At 40.4% G+C, this 17,090-nt stretch overlaps 5 protein-coding genes across 9 annotated transcripts in view; 2 read left to right on the top strand and 3 right to left on the bottom strand.

Annotated features, from left to right (window-relative positions):
• LOC116427986 (bicaudal D-related protein homolog) overlaps window positions 1-3,111 on the bottom strand; it is a 38,780-nt gene extending 35,669 nt beyond the window's left edge. The window contains exon 1 of the mRNA XM_031978994.2: window positions 473-3,111. Coding sequence (XP_031834854.1) covers window positions 473-712 — 240 coding nt within the window. The 5' untranslated portion in view covers window positions 713-3,111. The remainder of the gene's footprint in view (window positions 1-472) is intronic.
• A 961-nt stretch (window positions 3,112-4,072) lies between these two features.
• LOC116427987 (Coiled-coil domain containing protein 114) lies at window positions 4,073-7,365 on the top strand. 3 transcript variants are annotated; one of them, XM_076368323.1, is made up of 6 exons: window positions 4,073-4,664; window positions 4,913-5,292; window positions 5,352-5,686; window positions 6,075-6,633; window positions 6,760-7,049; window positions 7,185-7,365. In XM_076368323.1, exons 2-6 carry the CDS (start codon window positions 4,942-4,944, stop codon window positions 7,363-7,365), a joined length of 1,716 nt encoding a protein of 571 aa, XP_076224438.1. In that variant the 5' UTR covers window positions 4,073-4,664; window positions 4,913-4,941. The 3 variants fall into 3 exon arrangements, with proteins under 3 accessions (XP_076224438.1, XP_076224437.1, XP_031834856.2); XM_031978996.2 differs by having other exon boundaries at window positions 4,078-5,292; window positions 6,075-6,298; window positions 6,371-6,633; XM_076368322.1 differs by having other exon boundaries at window positions 4,074-5,292.
• A 277-nt stretch (window positions 7,366-7,642) lies between these two features.
• On the bottom strand, window positions 7,643-9,128 carry LOC116427988 (coiled-coil domain-containing protein 42 homolog). The gene is made up of 4 exons (XM_031978997.2): window positions 8,896-9,128; window positions 8,387-8,675; window positions 8,078-8,317; window positions 7,643-7,987 (listed from the first exon to the last, which is right to left on the bottom strand). Exons 1-4 carry the CDS (start codon window positions 9,009-9,011, stop codon window positions 7,643-7,645), a joined length of 990 nt encoding a protein of 329 aa, XP_031834857.1. The 5' UTR covers window positions 9,012-9,128.
• A 150-nt stretch (window positions 9,129-9,278) lies between these two features.
• On the bottom strand, window positions 9,279-11,581 carry Slh (sec1 family domain containing Slh). The gene has a single exon (XM_031978993.2). It carries the CDS (start codon window positions 11,299-11,301, stop codon window positions 9,412-9,414), a length of 1,890 nt encoding a protein of 629 aa, XP_031834853.1. The 5' UTR covers window positions 11,302-11,581; the 3' UTR covers window positions 9,279-9,411.
• Window positions 11,582-11,774: 193 nt separating this feature from the next.
• Window positions 11,775-16,978, top strand: LOC116427982 (jmjC domain-containing histone demethylation protein 1). Of its 3 annotated transcripts, none has more exons than XM_031978988.2 (7): window positions 11,775-12,040; window positions 12,152-12,431; window positions 12,511-13,198; window positions 13,277-13,601; window positions 13,729-13,984; window positions 14,068-14,363; window positions 14,437-16,978. In XM_031978988.2, exons 1-7 carry the CDS (start codon window positions 11,999-12,001, stop codon window positions 15,448-15,450), a joined length of 2,901 nt encoding a protein of 966 aa, XP_031834848.1. In that variant the 5' UTR covers window positions 11,775-11,998; the 3' UTR covers window positions 15,451-16,978. The 3 variants fall into 3 exon arrangements, with proteins under 3 accessions (XP_031834848.1, XP_031834845.1, XP_031834847.1); XM_031978985.2 differs by having other exon boundaries at window positions 11,776-12,040; window positions 13,687-13,984; XM_031978987.2 differs by having other exon boundaries at window positions 11,888-12,040; window positions 13,723-13,984.
• The last annotated feature ends 112 nt before the right edge of the window (window positions 16,979-17,090 follow it).

Below are 17,090 nucleotides of genomic sequence, written 5' to 3'. Positions count from 1 at the left end.
CACTATTACCCTAGCCCGATGATTCATCGCCTGTTTAAACAAAAGTGAAAACATTTATTCGAAAAATGATGCATTATTCAAAACGTCGTACGTACCTAGCTAATTTACATAAAAAAACAGCGCAAGGATATTCTGTTAATATTCTGAAATCGTTAAAACGAGGAAAAGAAGAACTGAAAAGTTCCGGTACGCCGTGGTACCGATCGACGTGAAAGTCTCTAGTTTTTAACACCAATCGAAACTATAAATGCAGACAACAGGTACACAATAAAATGACGAAATTATCACGAAACCCTGAGCTACCGATAACAAAAAAGTTCAAAGCACCCACGCAAAAGGTTGGCACCCGCATGACATTCATGGTCTAGGCTCTAGACTTCTAGAGCCCTAGGGATCCGAACGCGTGGAAGCACTCTGATCGATCGGAGCGTCTATAGCAACGGTACAATAAGTAACAAATAACACCACTCACCTCCAACTTCGTCGAGAACTCCTCGACGAGGGCCTCGCTCTGCTTGGTCAACTCTTGATTCCTCTCGAGCAAGGCTTTGCCGAGTTCAGCCGCGAGGACCAGGTCCCTGTCGCGCTTCTTCAGAAGTTCGGCAGGGTCTTCGAGGTCCTCCTGGTCCAAGGAGTTCCGTCTCGCTTGAATATCGGAGATCATGTCCTCGAGAGCGTAAGGCTCGTGCTGCACCTCCTTTTTGGGCAGCATCTCGCGGCCGAGCGTCCTCGTGCACTCGCGACTGTCACTGAAATGTTGCGTGTCCGGCGGAGCCGTGACCTTTAACGTCGCCTGGCACTAACGACAGACACGAGACCAGGTGGCCGGCCGGTCGTACGTCAGGAACATTTGTAACGTTCAGTCAAGCAACAATGAACAACCGGTCAACACGACGGCTCTAGCTGGCGTCCAGTCGATTCGGTGTCACGTGGCGATCGATATTCATACCGCGATTGATCGACGTTAAAAAGTAAACACATGTCTGGAACCCTCGTGCAACGACAGTACACTTTCCCGCGTATTCCTCCGATGTTTATCTCGAAGCTAGAGCAATCCCTTTCAAGAATTGGCGTCCTTCGATCCGCAGAGTCGGGAAAGGTATCGATTATGCGGCACAGACGTCCGAGCACGCGACACTCGAGTCCTCGTACTTGGAAGCGATAACGTTCCCTTATCTGCTGGCAGCGTGGACAGTTCACCTGCGCGACGCGTTTCGTACACAACGGTGACTCGAACGCTCGCTCGCGGAATGTTACGGAATAACGAAGTGATCGATAATCGACTCGTGACTCACGGCGCTCACCTTCGAACGTTGTCAATAAATCGCGAGACGCGAGCGACGGTAACGAGCGAGCTGAAGTTCACTTTTTCCCTCGGCCCACCACGCGACATCGGTGGCCGAACAGGTTCTGTGATTGATCGGCGAGTCTTTCGCTAGAGGTAACGATCAGCTGTGATCGTTGCGGCGATCGACACGATCCTCCGTGAAGGATACTGTTTTTCTTAGCACATTAGGTATCCTCGTAGTCTTGACGGGTCGAAACCGATCGGCGTTCGATCAAAGGCAACCTGATCGGCCAATTGTCAATGCGACGCGGTGTTTACGCGCGGAAAATGGAGCGAACTGTTACGGGACTAATTCCGTGGTTCTGCTCCGTTTCCCCGTTACTGCATGCGAAACCTCGAAACGGTAACTATATTTCTCCGATAGAAAGTCAACAATGTTACCGCGCCTGAAAACACAGCGGTGCAGCGTACACAGCTGTACTCCGATTCTACAACCGTTCCCGATACGTTTCCAGGGGCACACGCACGGTACAGCTGCGCGACAGCCCCGGTGAGATATACGCGAACGGCCGACGCACGAATTTGATTCAAACGTCAGTCGAAGTATCCCACGTTGATTGAACACTGTAACGTCGCACTGACGAGTCCAGGGTACCGTAGCGTTTCCTTGTTGTGTTTTCCGTTTCTACGGGTGTCGATGTAATCTCCGTGACCTATGTAGAGCATCGTACCGTACATTCTTAACCCATTTGCGAGCTTTATTGTCTTTACATATCACGCCCCTTGTACTGGGTTTTAGTTGTTAACCTCGGTGACCGGAACCAATCGAACAATTCAAAATTTAGAATTCAAATTCAAATATTCGTAACTTGAAAGCGACGAGGGAAGCTTGAGAATGAAGTAAAATTACCTTGCACCGGTTTTCGATCACTTTCAAAATCACCTTGCGCTAAATTTGTTATAATTCCATAGGGCACTTGATTTTAGCGTGCACCTGTGACAAATGTCAAACGTGTACAACATGTAGAACTGGTAATCTGCACTCACTCATTTTTACCGGTAAATTGGAACATTGTATTAATGATACGACGATCTGTAATTGGTTTGATTAAGGGTGCAAGCCGCAAATGAATCCAACACGGTCAAAGACGACGGAATTTTCCTTTAACACTTCGAACACAAAGCCAACGGAACGAAGATTAATCGTCCATTTCGGTAACGGTGAAACGTGTCCAAGTTTAAGCGACGGTTCTCCTGCTCGCAGGACTGGTTCGTAGCGTCACCGTGAACTCACTGTCCGCAAGGAAACCACGCGCAGAGGGACGCGAACACGCGAGGCGACCAGCTCGCCGCACCGTGGCCGGCCAGGTAGTGACTCACTAGCCGCCAGTAGAAAATAAATATTACGGAATTGTGCGGTGCGGTGCTCTCCTCCGGCCAGGTAGAGATTCTCCCACCTCCGAGGCTCCGGTTGAAAGTAATTCGTTCGGCTCGGTCTCGGTTCCGTCACGAAAAACGTTCACTCGCGCCGCTGGATTCGATCGAGCACGACCGTATCGTGATTTTATTTTCGCGTTTGCCGCCCGACCAGGTTTATTGTGCTCGGCTGTCCGCCAGGTAGCTTCCGGTTAATTTTTATCGCCGATTGCTGGCAACGCTGCGCGTTACTTTTTTTCCCCCGTTAATGACTGGCGACGTTTATCGATGTAACTGGAGTAGAAGTGGAGAATCGAAAGAACGCGGCGTGGAAGGCTCGCGTACCCGTACACGGGACAATCGACCTGTCGACCTTCCCCTCTGGAGGCATACTAACCTCTCCCTTGCCCGTACCCGCCGCCAACCGTGCCCCCACCACTTGACCCACCTGGTCGAACCGCCACCTGACTCGATCTCACGAAATCTATGGATCGTGTTTAACGTAGGATCCTCGTAAGCTTGTCTGGCGTCGTTCGTGTCTTGGTCTCAAATAAATTTTGACTTTTTTTCTCGATGCTTAACAGATGTTCAAGAACGGCCAATCGTTTTTTCTGCTGGGATCGAAAGTACAGCGGTTTTTTCTTGAGGAATTAAATACTGTTCTGTAATTTCATACGGACATTTTTGTATGTTTAAAAATATATACTGGAATGCGAAGACGGAATTTGTAGTTGTAAGGAATTAAATTGAAGAATTGGAGTATGAATCGAAGATACGAATTACTTGTGCTATAGAGGAATTTTATCTATATTGTTCGATAAAATTTTACTGGCGTACAGTGTTATGCGTCAACAGTAGGATAGTTTATTCAAAATTCAGGGGAATTTGCATTTAAAAGCAGCCATCGATGTCGATACAGGTGTAATATCTTTGCGGACTGGAAATTATCGCGAAACAATATTCGTTAAGAGTCCGTTATGACGCATATCTTATCATTATCGACTACTACACATCGGAACCATTTTTTGCAGCGCCTTTATATAACGCAGGTTACCTACCCCCTCCTTCCTCCCGCGCCGTTTTACGAGTTTAACAGGTTGCTGCAGTTCGACTGAAAATTTGCCAGACATCGCGTTCTATCGGGCTCTCTATGCCTTTCCAGGTGTTAGAAAATACGTTTCGTGCGAAATGACTCAGGCAATTTCACTGCAATTCCGTCATGACGCCGGACGAATGTATAAAACAAAGCGTTCTCATGAAAGAGAAACACTTGCCCAATCATAAAGTGTTTCACAAATGATGTAGCAATAAATTTGTGCTAAAGAGAGGCGGATAATGAAAATATTTCTCTTTCGAGGTTGTTGGTCATGACACCATTTGTATACCTTAGTATAAACAACACTGGTAGGTGTTGATCATCGAGCGCTCTACTTAACAGTGTAATTGTAGACATGCGATAACATCAATTATCATTAACATACACGCACTAACTAGTGACTCTTCAAGTAATTGAAGTTACCTGGAAACATATGAAATTGTCCTACATTTTTAAACTGATGTCGATATTTCTAAGATTTAGCATTTTCTGTCTATCATCGGTTGAACGTGTTCGTATGAGTTCTACAACGTACTCATCGAGAAAGGTCCATTGGAATAGTTCGCGAAATAAGGATCCCCGTTACAATACACTCCTGAGAGGGTGCTTGGCAACCGGAAGCACCAACAAGAACGACAGTGGCGCGCGTACAGCTGGTCGAGCTATACAGGGTGGCAGATGTCTTCCTCAAATGTCGCCGTCGAACGTCATCGGGGATCGCGTCTGGAAAGTGTTTTACTCTCCACCGTGGATCCTCGAGATCATCAACGTGGAAAACGAGGAAGACACGGGGAAAGGCGTCCGCGGTTTCTGCAGTGATCATCGGCGCCGCGCGTGTAACTTTCCACGAATGTTAAATAAATAGTGAGTCACAATAACCTTTCTCCGTAGCATCAATCAATAAAAACAACCTTACGCGACAAGTCGTATGTAACCGGGGATAATTTATAACTACTGACGGCTCGATAAATAAATTTCTAAATATACCCTCGTCGTGCACCACGGATTTGAAGTTTCGTCGAGGAAGTAAAGTTTCGCAAAGTAGACGATCGAGTCGTTCTATTGCGTAACGGAATGAGTAACTGATTATTCATTGCGAACGTTTTTGCAAGATCGCCGTTAACGAAAGCAGTAACCAACGATGGCGTACAGAACACAACAAACGCCGGACGAGCATGAGCTCGAGACTTTGGCGATGGCTGAACTGTCAAGGCTAAAGAGACAGTACAGGATAATGGAGAATGACCGGGCAACCTGTGCAGAGGATGCTAGGCTGCAGCTTCGCAGCCAGATGAACATGATCAATCATTTGGAGGGCGAAAAGGCGGAGCTCGTGCTTCGTATCAAGACTGCGAACTCGAAAACGTTCCTACGCGAGGATCAGAAGATGGAAGGGAAGCTGAAGTGCCTTTTAAAACTCCAGGCGAGCTACACTGATATGATAAAAACTGAGCAAGAAGAAACAGCGGAGCTCGATAAACAAATCGACAAGGTATTATTGGATTAAGATCAAGTTTCTGGTTCGAACTTCGATATAATTTTCCTTTGCAGCTTACGAAAGAAGTGACGAGCTTGAAAATGAAGGTTCGAACGGACGCACAGCTGAGAGACATTGCTGAAAAACAACAAAAGACGATCACGATGTTGGAGAATCGCTTGGACGTAACTACGAAGAGATTCAACGTTATAATCGCTAAAAATGCAGAGATACGGAACGAGATTGAAGCGTTGCTAAAGGAGAGATCGCAGTTTACGGCGCTCTGGAAGAAATCGATTAATCACTTAAACACTAGGAAACAAATAATCAATGATTTAATCGAGCAAGCTACCATCGCGTTTAATCAGAGGGACGAGGAGTTGAACACGATTCAAGCTCTTCGCGAGAGGTACACGCGGAACAACGATAAATATTTTGTCCTTGTTGTCCCGCTAGTGTCCTGTGGCAAGATCCACCACACTCTTCAAAGAATTACCGCGAAAGCTGGAAAAGATTGGATCGTTGCCCCATAATACTGAGAGTCGCATTAACGACCAGAAAGTTGTTCGTACTTCGTGTACAATAACTTGACCGTCGTCGAATTAGAAACTCGGAACCGGGAGCAACGGTCTGGAATCAATGACGCGTGATCGTATCCGGTGGTCTCGTCATATGATCGATTATTTTATACCTTTATTAGATAAGTCGTCGAACTATTTGTACTTTCATTGCTTCCGGTAAGAAAACGTGATCTCGTCAACTGTCGTACGCGTAACATGGTCTTCGTCTGTTGAAAGGGGAATGAGAGATTTGAAGACCCACGTCTCGGAGATGTGCGAGCTTCAAAGAACGCTGGACAATGAGATGAAACTGCAGGAGTTCCTCGGTGTAAAGGGGCAGCATCGTGAAATGGTGGATCTAAATGCCAAACGTGCAGCTGAGAAGAAGGCGAAGATGGAAGAGAAACAAAGCATGATCGCGAATTACAAACAAATTCTGCAGACGATCAAAGAATTCACTGGTACTTTCACTTCCATCGACGGAAACCTAATAATAACAAGCAGTTCACGTGTTACGCAATTGCATCTTTTAGGCGAACAAGAAATCGACAAGCTAACGGCACACTTCATCAAGCAAGAAGAGGAAAACTTCGCTTTATTCAGTTACGTGAACGAATTGAACGACGAGCTGGAAAGTCTGCAGGCGAGAATGGTCCAGCTAACGGCGGCGATACAGGAGGCAAATATGTTGAACGAGAACCAAAGCAAGGAGCAGACCGAAACACTGGAAAAACTGAAGAAAGAGCTCGAAGAGGAGACAGCTTTCGCCGACGCGGCTGAGGAAAGAGTGACACAGGTGACGCCCCAGTAATCCTATCGAACATTGAAAACCTAGAACGTCGAACTCCACGATTGAATAGATAGTTTACTCCTGCATTATTTGTCTCCCTCTACGTGAACGCTCTCTTGGTGTTTGTTTCAGTGCGACGACATATTGGAGAAACTATTGAAAGGGATCGATTCCTTGTTCAAAGCGATACGGTGCGACAATTCACCGATTTTAGAACTGCTGGGCGACAACGATCAGATAATGATGAGTAACGTGATGCTGTACCTGGGAATCATTGAGAAACGTATCACGCAAATGTTCCACAAGGTCCATTGGGTAGACAGGGCCACCAAATCTCAGCTACTCCGTCTTGACGAAGACAAACGACCGCGATTAAGAGTCCCCACTATTAAACACATTGCTCCCACTCAACCCTGCGCCTTGTAAGTCCTAATTTCCTCTCTTATTCCTTTCCTGTTGTTATTAATTTATGATACTGTGACGTCCCGTAATCTTTTATGATTGATTTAATTTCAATGTTTAATTTCAATCAACTAAAAAACAATTAAACGATATAGATGCGTTGAAAAAGAAGAATTACAGATCGTGTCCGAAGGCTTAGAGCAGCCATTAACACGCGACGAAGCCACTCAAAAGTTGAAACAAAGACTCCAGGAAGACTACTCGGACCTGCTGCATAACATATCTGGTTGTCACTTACCGGCAGCCAGAAAAATCATACAAAGGAGATATCAATGATATAATGAAAGGATATGCCAGTCAACTTCTACATAATCATTACAATTTACAGAATAAGCGATTCCATCCTCAACGTAATTCCCCGCGAACTATAATGCAAATAATAAAACCAATTTCGCGCGAATGCTGATGGATTCATCCGACGTCAAGCTGTAATTTATCTACAAACTGTCTTTTAATTTATTCTTAAAACAGTAACCGTGTATTTGTTAGTATATATTTCATTTGCGATAAAAGTATGTATTTATGTAAAAAAAGAGCAGTTTAAATGAGTATTTTAAGGATGATCGTCCATCTTCGCTGCTCGTTTCTTCGCGACCTTGATGATTCGTTTTAATTCGAGGATAGTGCGTTTTATGTGCTCGAGCTGTTGCTCCGTGTCATCTTTGCCAACAGTGATGGGAACATCCTTTCTCTTACATGTCTGCTGATACAAATTCCAGCAGCAGGTTTTTACCTGCGTGTACTTCAAATTCATCTCCGTGGTGCTTGCCTTTATCCTCGATAGGATCGTCTCCCATTTCAGGGCTTTCGCCTCTGCCTTGTCGCGTCTCGCTTGTAGTTGTGCCAACTTATTGTTCAGACCCATGAATTTCTGTGCCTTTGTTTCCGTCATATGATACTGAAACGGGACAAGAATTCGTCTCACTGTACAAGAAGCGACAAATAAACTTTATAGAATTTTACTTCAATATAAAAGAAAAACGTTTACTATTTCTGTCCCTGTCTCCTCTAACGCTTGAAGATTCTTATCTTGATGCACGGACAAGATCGACCTGGCCTCGATCAAAGTTTCATAACGATTGAATATCTCAGAGATCGAGTGAAACTCTCCTGTCTCGTTAATCACTCTCTCTAAATAATTCTGATATTTTTTGTACTCTTCCACGTACTTCTTCATTTTGTCGCGAACGTTTTTCATGTGATCTAACTTTTCGGTTAAATTGTCGATCTGAAAAGCGTTTTTATCAACTGAGAACAATTATTCTTCCTCTTCGTTGATAGTAAATGTAAAGTTTACTTCTTTGCGTCGACTCTCTTGGCGCTCTCGTTCTTCTTTAATTTTAATCTCCGCACGCTCCCGTTTCTCCTGATTCTCCCGAACGAATCGGTTGAATTTTATGAATGACTCGCGAAGTACTAATTCATCGTGCCTCATCTCCTTCCACTGCTCATCCATGATTTGTCGCCTTTTCTCTTGCTCGAGCCATTTCGCCTGCAATTTCTCTTGTACTTTTGCTAAGTCACAATATGCTCTCACCACTTCCGACGCAGGGAAATCCCTTGGCTTATCCCATTCCGGATACTTTCTATCGTTCAATTTTCAAAATACACATCTCATTTGTCAAAGAGAAAATCGTAACGGAAAAATAAAAAGAAATTTATAAGTATCTCGTGCATAAAATTCTAAAACAATCTTTTTATTTCTAATTGTTACTATGCTGAAAATAAAAGAATACTTAGGATACACTTGATACTTGTTATATGTCGACTATAAAGATTAATTATTTTTTTTTTCTGTGACATTACTTAATATTTCGATCCTCTTGCTTGGATAAAAAGTATTCCGTGACAGCTTTCTGCGGGTCTGTTGTAAGAACAGCTCGTCTCACGAAGTTTTTCGTTTCCTCTTGTATCGTCGTCATTTTTCATTTATATAGAACTATATAAATGAGTCAAAGTGAATTTTCTAGACGGTGTGCAATGAATTTTTGATAAAACCGAAAAGATACTCGTACATAAATGATTCATTGATCAAACAATTCGAAATGCAGGCTTGTTTTCTTACTATAGAAAATACCCCAAATCGTAGAACGTGCTAGAGACTTTATTCGAAATTCGTAACTAGATTTCAACCATGTGTTGGAAAAATGAAGGATAGGCAAATATACCTAGAGAAATTGTATCTAAAATAATTAAACGTATTTTATTTATTTTACATTTTTACAAGAAGGCTATAACAATAATAGGAAAATTTAGCATACGCCATAAGAAAGGAGATAAATATACAAATTCGTCCAAAGTCAATTGGATAATTTGCAAGAATTATGAATGCACTTCTTGTCCCAGAAGTGAAAGCTGTTTAAGCAACTGTTTTGCATTAATAAATGTTGTTGAACCATATGTGATCCGTTTATTTACTCCTGCTCCACTTTTCTGTTTCACATAATCCACTAAATTTTGATATTCTATATAATTACCACCACCCACAATAAACACAATTACATCCTGGAATGTTGGTCGATTCTTTGGCATTTGTTCTGTATGTTTCAACTGTTTTGGATCTAGATAACAGTAATCGTCTGTCTGAGAGGACTGTCTAGATTCCATCAGTTCGTCAACTATTTTCGTAACAGGTAAATTATGTTTTTTAACAACTAAATTCTTTACCCCCTCCATTACAAAAGATGATCCCTGGTTCATGAGTTTTGAAAACATACTAACAGTTTTGGTTCCACCACCTTCATAGTTATTTTGGATCTCAGCTATTCTAGTGTAACTTCTTAATCTTTTTATATAAAGTAGTGGATTCAGATCACACCCAGCAGCAGATAATGCTGCCTCAAGCTTGCTATAATCAGCATCAGACACATTTGTACAAATGTAATATATAATAGCAAGACGTAACTTGTCCTCAGGTGTACCACCATCTGGATCACTTATTGTTTCATATACACTTCTATCTAATGTTTGTTTGCTCATGATTTTCTCTTCTAGTTCAAAGAATGTATCCAGTCTTCGAGATTTAATAAAATTTAAAATACCTGTTGCAATTGATGTGTGCATGTCTATCAATCTCTTCATTTCTAAAAGTTGTGGTAGAGAATTCACAGCGCTCGTCAAACGTGCTGTATTATTGGAAACCATTGACATTGCTACCTCACTCTCACTATCAATACCCATAGAAGATTTCAATTTTTTTACATCTTCTTCGAAAGTACGATACTGTTCCAATTCTTCCTGTATAGCTTCAGCTACTCTAGGAAATGGACTACCTTTATGTTGGCACCAAAATCTATCTTTATTGTCCAGTTCATAAGCTCTAGTCTTTGAACGCGTACCACCTGCAGGAGACCGTCCTACATTCTCCTCAACTACAAGTCTGTTTAATGCCATCTCTAATACATCATGTGCCAATGCTTGATATGTCCATGTATGATGCAATGGTGTAGCCATATCTATATTGCGGTCTAATATTATAAGAAGTGGCCTTTGGAAACTATAATGACCAGTTGTTTCACTTTCAAACAGATTATTCCTTGTGTCCCAGACATTTTCCCTTAATTTCTTGTCTATCATTTTAGCCACCATTTCTGCAGCATTCCCTCTTGGACATCTTATAATTGGAACAGTTCCCAACGTGACAAAGACAGAGAATAAGCAATCAACTATAATTTCCATAACTGATTCCATTTCAGTATCTTTCACTTCTCCTCGATTAATTGCATGATATGATATCACATCACTGTTTTGATGCCTAAGAATGAAAAGGTCATCTTCCAATGATATAAAATTTAAATACTGATCGAATACTTTGTGGATATTTGATACCACACCACCGAGTAATGCAGCTGCTGCTAAATCTTCCATTTTTTGTCGAGATATGGGCGATATAAAATTTAAGTGATATATGTCATATAAACCATTCTGTAAATCTTGGCCAATCCTCCCAAGATTTTCATCTGTTGGAGCACAAAAGTAAATTGCTGGCACTTCAGGAATAGAATCTCTATCAGAGTGCAACTGCATATGGAGCGTGATGCCAAGCTCTCTTAGTTCTCTCACGGATATCAATGGTGAGATAATATCCTGCCCAAGTCGATCATAAATTAGAACTTTCCATGTTGGTACAGCTTCTTCCAATTTTTGTTCAGGTTGATTTAAATTTAACATTTGTTTCAAGGCATTTATTTGCCTGTCACGTAGGCTCGTCATAGCTAACCCGTTCGTTTAGGCCTTGCTTGCAGAATATATTTCTTTACTTTCGTGAATGACTTGATGTTTATTGGTATAAAAAAGTTTTAAGAAATCTTATATGTATAATTTCACAACTATGTAAAGAAATACAACGTGGAAAGCACCATAACTCATACAAATATGTCAACATTCGAGTTTTAACTATGAATTGTCAAAATGTACCCACGCAGTATAAGACACTAAACAACGTCATATTTGCAATATAGGCCACATCAATATGTACCATACATAGTTGGCGTAGTGACATAAAATCTCTAGGTTATTACTATTAAATTTCTTGCAGTATAACGAAAAATTGTATAGTTATAACATCTTAGAAATGTACATCCTATTGTGCTGTTATATAATGGAAATTTTTTAATTATTAAATTATAATATATCTTACACACGACACACTACGTGCTCGGAGTGGTTTGAAGTTTTTATAGTACTTATTGGTAGCATTGGCCGGCAGCAAAATGGCGACCTCGTTTTGCTGGGAAAGTAAAATCCAAGAAAAGTTCGATGTTAATATCAGGCTATCGTACGTGACATGTAAATAATAAACGAGATTTCGTTTATTTAATATTAAAGGAACCACGTTAATCATCATTAAACATCATACTTTGAATATTCGATGAGTTTTCGGTGATACGTTTCTGACAGCGTGTCCGCAATGGCCGATGACTCTACTCCCCTGCCTAAAAGGCGTCAATTGGTAAACAAACCAAACATAATTTTACGATTTATCACAAGTTTTGCTTCTTTTTTTGTGATGTTTAGTAAAATTTATATGTAAATATTGAATTTGTTGCAAATTCTATTACAGCGAGAAAGGACTAGGAAGTTATATACAGATGATTGGACTATTGGCGACGAGGAAATCGAGGGTCGTAGGACGTTTCAGCTCGATGAAAAAATTGAATGTGACAGATACAATCTTAGTAATTTTTCTGGATTATTCCGTGAAATGGCTGGTTCAGAACTTACTCTAGCATACCTGCAGAAGCATGGTCTTAGCATACCCTTATTATTCAGAGACAAATCTGGATTGGGATTACGAGTACCTAGTTCAAACTTTTCTGTCAATGATGTCAGAACATGTGTTGGTATGTTTCATGTACAATTTTATAACAGTTTGATAATCAGTATTCGTATATAATAAGATGCATTGTCTATATCTATTAGGTTCCAAGAGAGTACTAGACGTAATGGATGTCAATACACAAAAAAATGAAGATATGACAATGAAAGAATGGCAAAAGTATTATGAAGATGCTAACAAGGAACGTTTATTGAATGTCATCTCTTTAGAATTTAGTCATACTAAATTAGAGAACTACGTACAGTCACCTGCATTAGTACGACAAGTTGACTGGGTGGATGTTGTATGGCCAAGACATTTGAAAGAAGCTCAAGTGGAATCTACAAATCTTTTGGAAGATATGATGTATCCAAAAGTGCAGAAGTATTGTTTGATGTCTGTGAAAGGGTGTTATACGGACTTTCATGTTGATTTTGGTGGAACTAGTGTTTGGTATCATATCTTACGAGGTGGAAAAATATTTTGGCTTATCCCTCCCACTGAAAAAAACTTAGCTCTTTATCAAGAATGGGTATTAAGTGGAAAACAATCAGATGTATTCTTTGGAGATATGGTGGACAGATGCGGTAGAATAAGTTTAACAGCTGGTATGACATTGTTCATCCCAACTGGTTGGATTCATGCTGTCTATACACCTCAAGATTCATTAGTTTTTGGTGGAAATTTTTTACATAGTTTTGGTATTGAAAAACAGTTGAAAGTTGCACAAGTTGAAGAACATACAAAAGTTCCACAAAAATTCAGATATCCATTTTTCACTGAAATGTTATGGTGAGTTTATAACTACTTAATACATTGTAACAAATTATTGAAAGAACATGAGAATTAATTTCTGTTCATTTATTGTAGGTATGTATTGGAAAGATATGTACATGTGCTGCTAGGGAGAAGTCACTTAGATATTTCTGAGTCACATCGTCAACATTCAATTCCACAACACCATCAACATCTGCACCTAACACCATTTGAGTTACATGGTTTAAAAGCAATAGTTATGTATTTACATTCATTACCTTCTACTAAGAAGAATGTGCCTGACCTTATCCGTGATCCTGTTGCCTTAATTCATGACGTTCGATGTTTGGTAGAGCAACACAGGCATGATAATCCAGAAGCAGCTGTAACAGGAAATCCGGTGTTACCACCTCCACCACCATTGACAATTGCAGAAAGGGTAAGCAAAAGTTACATTTATATTAACATATGCGTGTCTATTGCTTTTTCAATATTCACAAATATCTTGTTGCATTACGTAACAGGAGCGCTTGAGAGTAACTAAGAAAAGTTTTGCAAAGATACAGAGGCATCACTCACAGGAAAAGTCTGAAAGAGCTTTCCCGCGGCGAAGACGCACTAGGTGTAAAAAGTGTGAGGCGTGTACAAGGACTGATTGTGGAGAGTGCATGTATTGTCAAGATATGGTGAAGTTTGGTGGAAGTGGTCGTGCCAAACAAACGTGCTTAATGAGGCAATGTCTGAGGCCTATGCTCCCAGTTACTGCAGCATGTAAAGTTTGCAGATTAGATGGCTGGGGACAGCCACCTGCACCTTTAATGGGTATTTATTTTTTCAATATAGTGTTTTTTTTTTTAAATTAGACTAAGGAACTAAAGTACTTTAATTTTTAATATTTAATCCAGGCAAACCGACACCAACAGCACCGTCAAGTTTAGTAGAATGTTCAATATGTTTTGACATTGTCCATCCAGAATGCATAGGAATGGATCAGCAAACTATAACCGTCAGCGATGACTTACCGAACAGTTGGGAGTGTCCGTCGTGTTGTGAAAGCGGTCGAAATCTAGACTGCAGACCACGTCAACCTAAGGCTCGTGCACGAAAACTGTCTGTATCTAGTGCTGCTTCATCAGCACCGACAACAGACTCTGAACGAGCTACTACACCAAGTAAACGTTCAAGACCCGATCCCAGCGATGTAAGTCCCCACATGGAATCTGACACGGTCTAAGAATACGAAATATTCATGGTTACTATACAAAAAATTCCAGGCATGGAATGACAGAGAACCGGCTGAGGGTGAACAGAGAACAGCTTTGCGTACACAATTAGCAGTACAATTAACAGGTTCAAGTAGTAAGTCATTGAAGAGGCCCCATGTGGTTGTTAGGCCTGTTCCGCTTCCGCCTGTTCAAAGACCAGGGCCCGATTTTAATGGACAATCTTTAGCGTATGACAAGACAGCATTACTTGCTATTTTTAGATTTTTAAATGCAAAGGATCTGGCGAATTGTGCCTTGGTTTGCCGTACATGGGCCAGATATAGCATAGATCCTAGTTTGTGGAGAAAATTGGACATGTCTCATTCTCATCTAACAGCTTTACATTTGACTGGTATTATACGCCGCCAACCGGAACATCTGTCTCTTGACTGGACAAATGTTACTAAAAGACAATTAGCCTGGCTGCTAAGTAGATTACCGCAACTTAGAACATTATCTGTACAAGGTTGCACGTGGGCGGGAGTATGTGCTTTGAGAACTTGCACTTGCCCACCACTCGTCACCTTAGACTTGAGTCATGTATCTGGACTGAACGACTCAAGTTTGAGAGAAGTTCTCAGTCCACCTACAGACTCAAGACCTGGTTTGATTGACAAAACATCAAGATTGAAACATGTTAAAAATTTATCTTTGGCTGGATGTGATATCACTGATGTAGCTTTGAGATATATTGTTCAACACTTGCCGTATCTCGAAACGTTAGATCTGTCATCTTGTGGCAGAGTTACTGATGCTGGCGTAGCTCAACTAGCAACTTCACCAGCGCAATCAGTATCAAATCTAGCGTCACTCAACTTGTCAAACTGTAGATTACTCACGGAGGCAACACTAGATCACTTGGCAAGATGTAAAGTGCTTAAACGTTTGGATCTCAGACACACGACTCAAGTTTCGACACAATCTGTAATTAAATTTGCTGCGAAAAGTATTCATAATCTACATGTAACGGATGTTAAATTAGTGGAAGAGAAAAGGATTAAGACAGACGTTAAAGTTTCATGAAAAACTGTATTTGTTTGTTATGAAAGTTTTTGGCAAGTGCAATTCGGTTACTGATTCACTAGAAAGTGAAACCTAGTATGTAAACTGGCAATTATTTATAATTATCATCATTCATTAGCACCGTATTGCAACTTTATAACATAAAATCATGGACCTGACTAGCATAGGATTTCTAACATGTTCAGTTTCACCACTATCATCATGCAGTCTGGGTAGAAACTATATCTGTAAATGATTTATAATGATCAAGGAATGTTTTATTTGTTTTATTTTTATTACTGTAGATGCTGTCTTCCTTTATGCCTGGATAGCTCTGTGCATATACTCAAATATTTTCATGAATACAGGATATTAAATAAGTAATGCGGATTTTAAAAAATATTTGCAGTTAATTAACGTGGAAATATATTAATTGAATCGGGAATGTGTCGTAGCCTGACGGGATCTAGCCTTTCTAGCAACTAAAGCTAAGAGCGGTTTAATAAATGCGGCTATTGAGTTACATTGATCATGTAACGGAAATCATTACTCGCTTAATATTCAGTATTCTATTAGTACGAAATGAGATGTTTGCATCAGTATAGAAATGACTACTGTCACAGTTTTGAGAAGACGAACGGGCAGTATTTAGTTGGAATTCTATACAGATGTGGAAGAAATACGGATGCGGGTAATACGGAAACAAACATGTATGTCTGTAATCTTGCGACAGGTACTCGGTTGATTAGCATATCGATGATATTAATCACCGATATATAAATAAAAGAAAGAAAGAGGTATATTTATTTGTATGTGTGTTTCGATAAATTTCGAACGCAACGGTCACTAACTGACACGAAAGTCGCGAAACTAATGCAACCTGTTGACTACATAAACTCATACTATATAGATACGAACGCGCGCAATGAAACATATTCGTCTATACCACTTCATAATATTATTAGATAGGTGATTAATATTACACTGAAAGGAAAACATGTACATTACATGAATGTTTTAATTTACGATCTGGATGCTGTGTTCAGTTTAAATGTTTTTATGTAAACGAATGTACATACAGTTAATTTCTTTTTATAAATTTACATTTCAGTTTTATTTTTTGTTGTGCATATTATGTGCATAATTTGAGAGTGATAATAATAATAATAATGGAGAGCAATAAGAATTTAATTACCTGCACTTTAATGCCTCCGTTGTTTCACGAACTTCGTCGCGTACGCAAGGTGTTACGCGCGGTTTAACGAATACATCTTTCTCAGTGTGTCACTCGAAAGATGCATGAACTATCCGCACTAATAAAAGTTCAGCTTATTTTTTCAACTTAGCTCGCAGTGCAATGTTGTCATCACACTTGTTGACGCAGAATTGTTCAAACGCGAATACATTTTTATAATTCAAGCATGCTTAAAAATACTTAAGGTACGACTAATGTTCTAAAAACTACAACACCATTGTATAGAATATGTAATCCACAGAGAACTATAGCGATATTCTGATTTTCAAATATAATTTTAAATTTTAAAAACTTCGGCATCGTCCTTACCTGTTCGTTTTAGTGACACTGTGTATTTTACAATTTTACTTTTATTATAGTTAGTCATATTAGTCGAATAATTATAAAACAACACAAGAACTGTTTC

This window comes from Nomia melanderi, chromosome 6 (assembly GCF_051020985.1).
Source record: "Nomia melanderi isolate GNS246 chromosome 6, iyNomMela1, whole genome shotgun sequence".
Classification (NCBI taxonomy): Eukaryota; Metazoa; Arthropoda; class Insecta; order Hymenoptera; family Halictidae; genus Nomia; species Nomia melanderi.
This window is presented reverse-complemented; position numbering and strand designations above follow the sequence as displayed.

Bases quoted from the DNA above. Each gene is read 5' to 3' on its own strand.
- LOC116427987 (XM_076368323.1), top strand. From the start codon at position 4,942: ATGGCGTACAGAACACAACAAACGCCGGACGAGCATGAGCTCGAGACT. The intron at 6,634-6,759 runs GTGACGCCCCAG...TGTTTGTTTCAG, and splicing joins CTGAGGAAAGAGTGACACAG to TGCGACGACATATTGGAGAA. The intron at 7,050-7,184 runs GTAAGTCCTAAT...TAAACGATATAG, and splicing joins CCCACTCAACCCTGCGCCTT to ATGCGTTGAAAAAGAAGAAT.
- LOC116427988 (XM_031978997.2), bottom strand. From the start codon at position 9,011: ATGACGACGATACAAGAGGAAACGAAAAACTTCGTGAGACGAGCTGTT. The intron at 8,318-8,386 runs GTAAACTTTACA...AACGCTTTTCAG, and splicing joins AAGAGAGTCGACGCAAAGAA to ATCGACAATTTAACCGAAAA. The intron at 7,988-8,077 runs GTAAACGTTTTT...GTCCCGTTTCAG, and splicing joins AGGAGACAGGGACAGAAATA to TATCATATGACGGAAACAAA.
- Slh (XM_031978993.2), bottom strand. From the start codon at position 11,301: ATGACGAGCCTACGTGACAGGCAAATAAATGCCTTGAAACAAATGTTA.
- LOC116427982 (XM_031978985.2), top strand. From the start codon at position 11,999: ATGGCCGATGACTCTACTCCCCTGCCTAAAAGGCGTCAATTG. The intron at 13,199-13,276 runs GTGAGTTTATAA...CATTTATTGTAG, and splicing joins TTTTTCACTGAAATGTTATG to GTATGTATTGGAAAGATATG. The intron at 14,364-14,436 runs GTAAGTCCCCAC...AAAAAATTCCAG, and splicing joins CAAGACCCGATCCCAGCGAT to GCATGGAATGACAGAGAACC.